The 4,026-nt window shown below is 38.0% G+C and overlaps 1 protein-coding gene across 2 annotated transcripts in view; it reads right to left on the bottom strand.

Annotated features, from left to right (window-relative positions):
• The window catches only part of RSPH10B (radial spoke head 10 homolog B (Chlamydomonas)), a 55,945-nt gene that overhangs the window by 26,618 nt on the left and 25,301 nt on the right, over positions 1-4,026 (bottom strand). For both annotated transcript variants that reach the window (XM_008582304.1, XM_008582305.1), the window contains exons 12-13: positions 1,762-1,869; positions 1,224-1,367 (exon numbers count right to left, since the gene is read on the bottom strand). In XM_008582304.1, the coding sequence (XP_008580526.1) occupies positions 1,224-1,367; positions 1,762-1,869 (252 nt within the window). The remainder of the gene's footprint in view (positions 1-1,223; positions 1,368-1,761; positions 1,870-4,026) is intronic.

Genomic DNA, 4,026 nt, shown 5'->3' with positions numbered 1-4,026 from the left:
GGAAACTGACCACTGGACCAAATTATTATTACAGTCTATGAAAAGACACTACATGGAATGCTATATTGAAAACTGGGAATGAACTTGAACAGATGGTTTCTGAGGATGTTCCCTAGACCAGCATGTTCACACCCATGTTATTGGAATCCATGGTGATGCCCTCCGTGAAATCATAGATGAATTCAATGTGGACTTTCATCCCCCCACACCTTTCTTTTCTTGGCAGCTGGCCAGTATGGGGATCCGAACCCTCGACTTTGGTGTTATAGCGCTGTGCTCTAACCAACCGAGCTAACCAGCCAACCCCTGGACATTCATTTCCCTCACATCACAGCCCCAGACCCAGACTGGGGCCTATGACCAGGCTCCCAGATGACTTGGAGAATCCATCAGTCATATACTCAGCCTGGAGGATGCATATCTGGCTGATGTGGTGGGCAATGAGGTGCTGAAATTGAACATGAAGCCCCCAGCTTCCTCACAGGGAATCCAAAGCCTGTGAGATTTACAGTAAGAGATGCTCATTGGGTAACAGTGAGAAGGTTCCTCATAGGAGCAGCTCTGAAGAGTTTCCCAGCTATGGGGCTCAGTGGGCCCCCAAGACTCTCCCTTGCAGTTCCAAATGAATGTCTCAAAAATCAGAAATCCTTCAAGCTCACTAACCTGAAACCCCCCAACAAAAATGGATTTGTCTCAATTTGACCCAGAGGTTGGATCCTTCACAAATTGCTGACTCCGTACCTGTTCTGCCAAGGTCTCACAGTGAAGTCTAGAGTGTCCCTCCTTGTGAGCAAGCCCCGTGCTCAGACACCTGTTAACACCTCATGCACACTCAGGAACTGTTTTTTGACAAATTTGCTCAGTACGGGCTTTCCACTCTTATAAACGCTAGATACATACAACAAAATATAGAAGAGATTTTCTAATCTGCCGTAGCGGTCCACTCAGAATGCTGGTGTGCACTCTGACTTTCATTATGATATCTCCACTGTTGTGGCTAGGAGTCTACTTCCTGGGTCATGACCAGGAAACACATTTTCTCTAACCCAAAATAGAAAAACAACAATGTACTCCTTTCAAAATATGAAAAGACATCTTAAGTTATTTAAGTCACATTATTTCCTAAAAGGGTTATAAAAGCCCAAGAAGGTTATGATGAAGGTTTAACTATTTCAGAATAAAACAATTCCTTGGTCTGTAAATTCTCAGATATTATTTGTTACCTGATTTACTAGTGTATAAATACTTCCATGTTTGTTTCCAGACAAATCATCATTTGGAACATTTAAATAGGATTTAGTCATTTGGTCAGTAACACAGATGAGTGCAAAGCTTAAAAGAGCTTCAAAGAATTCCAGGAAAACCAGCTGAAACAGAAGAAAACATAGAAGGTCTCATTCATTCTGACATGCCTGGAAGTGGACCGTGATTGATTTGAGTGTTCATTTCATATTCATTCACTATTTCCTGACATCTGAAATATTCTTTTTAACATTAATTTCTAGTTATCAAATGCAATCAAGGAGATATATATATATGAGGGGTCTTCAAAAAGTTCTGGAAAGATTAGTATTATCTTTTAATTCTATTTTCCATAAACTTTTTGAAGTACCTTCACATGTGTATGTATGTGTGTGTGTGTATGTAGTTTTATGTGTTTGGGTTCAGATTATTTTTGATCAAAACTTGGCTCTTGGTATCCTAGGTGAAACAAACAGCCTGTATTGGATCTGTACCATTTGTGACACCTCTTTTACAAACCTCAAGTTCAAAGCTGCTGTCAATTCCATCATGAATAAAAGGATTATCCTCTGCTATTACCTCCACGAATTTGGTTGCTGTTAATTCTTTATTTATCATTTTAAAGTCCTGTAAAAAATACAACCGAACAAACCGTAATTGCCTATAATTACAAACAGCTATATCTCTTAATGTCTTTTTATATCAATATGACGCATTAAGGAATTGTTATCAGAAATTAATATCTTAAAAACTGGTCATTTTGAAAAGCAACCTGGATTAACATTGGTATGTATTTGCCTCTCTATCCCTTCCCTAATCCCTCTAAAATAGCAGTAAAGCATTTTTTTTTTCATAAGCACAAGACAAAGAAAATGGGAGAGTAGATGATCCAGGTGTGAGATATCAACACAATTGTATAGGCTGGAAAGTGCTGGACTGGTAGACTCAGAAAAACAGAGGAAAAAGAGAGCTCTGGGAGTCAAGAAGCTAGTCAAGTCATGCTTTAAGAACTCAGGAAGGAGAGGCATCTCTGAAGGCCATTCTTCAGGAGGACTGAACACAAGAAGACTAGTTAAAAGTCTATGTGGAGACCCTTTCCACACTGAAGCTGAAGACAGATTTTACTCTCTAAAGATACTGAAGGATAGAGAATTTGGCCTAGAAAACATTTAGCTCCCCTAAAGTCCCAGTGCTCTGCCGAAAACAATGATTAAGTGAAAATGGGTCTTCGTAAGGAACCTCCTCCCACACAACCCTGCCCTTCACTCTGTTCCAAGAACTGTGAAAACCAGGTACATATCCTCTGTGTAGGAGTTAAGAGAAATCGTAAAGATACTGAAGGATAGAGAATTTGGCCTAGAAAACATTTAGCTCCCCTAAAGTCCCAGTGCTCTGCCGAAAACAAAGATTAAGTGAAAATGGGTCTTCGTAAGGAACCTCCTCCCACACAACCCTGCCCTTGACTCTGTTCCAAGAACTGTGAAAACCAGGTACATATCCTCTGTGTAGGAGTTAAGAGAAATCTTCTCTTGGAAAACTAAACATCCAAGAGAAAAGATCTATCAATAGTCACAATTAGCTGGGGGGGTAGGGGAGGGGTCGGAGCAATGGGGCAGTTTCCTGGCTGATGACTGTACAGTGAAACCTAATCTTTGACAAGTGCCACCCATCCACAAAGAGCTTCAATCCTATACATGAATGACAGCCAAGGTTCACCATACATTTGAGGGAAAGGCTTAATATAAAAGCCACAGAACAAAACAAAAACAAAAACAGAAAAGCAGGATTTGGAGGGAACAGAGGCAATGTAAAAGGGCAGAGGGAAAAAATCTCCATTTAGCCTCTCTCCTCCAAATCATTCAGTTCTTCAGTGGGATGACAAAAATATGACATCTGTGTAAAAAGAATTAAAACAAAACAAAATAACATTTTTTAGAATTTTTTAAAAAAGAACAGAGAATGAAGAGAATTTGGGGGAATTAGAAATATGATAGCAGAAATGAGTTAGTCAATGTAAGGGTTAATAGATTAAAATAGGAAATCTTTCCCAAAGGAGAACAAAAAAAGACAAAGATATGGATGATTGGAGAGAAAAGATTGAAATAAAACGAAATTGTTCCAGGAGGGTTGACGCCCAAGTTCCATAAAAAATGGAGAAGATGGAAGCAGGAAATACCAAAGAAATAATTTAAGAACAATTCACAATACTGAAGAACATATGTCTCAAATGTAAAAGCTCAGATAATAAATGTAAAAAGATACCAAAGTTACATCACTGTGAAATTTCAGATAAAAATAGACTGCAAAATATTTCAGAAAGGAACAAAAAGTTACATCAAACAATGAGGAATCAATAGTAATCAAGACAGTGTTGTACTAGCAAAAGGATAAACATATAGATAAATAGAATTGAGAGTCCAGAACCTATATATCTATGCTCAGTTGATCTTCAACAGGGATGCCAAAACCATTCAATGAGGAAAGAAAGAGTCTTTTCAACAAATGGTCCTGGGACAACTGGATATCTATACACAAAAGAATTAAGTTGGACCTCCATCTCACACCATATACAAAACTTGGACTGTGATAAATCAAATGTACTGATTGACAGATAAATGTACAGACAGAATACCCAAAAACAGTGTTAGATAAAATAAAATTCTAAAAAAAAGTTCAAGTAACCCACAGGAAGGCAGGAAAAAGAAAACAGAGGAATAAAAGGAAAAGTTAAAATAATTTTTAAAAAATTTTAGAAAAAGAAAAAGAAAACAGAGAGAAAAAAAA

Source organism: Galeopterus variegatus, unplaced genomic scaffold (assembly GCF_000696425.1).
Source record: "Galeopterus variegatus unplaced genomic scaffold, G_variegatus-3.0.2 Scaffold2561, whole genome shotgun sequence".
In the NCBI taxonomy this organism is placed as follows: Eukaryota; Metazoa; Chordata; class Mammalia; order Dermoptera; family Cynocephalidae; genus Galeopterus; species Galeopterus variegatus.
This window is presented reverse-complemented; position numbering and strand designations above follow the sequence as displayed.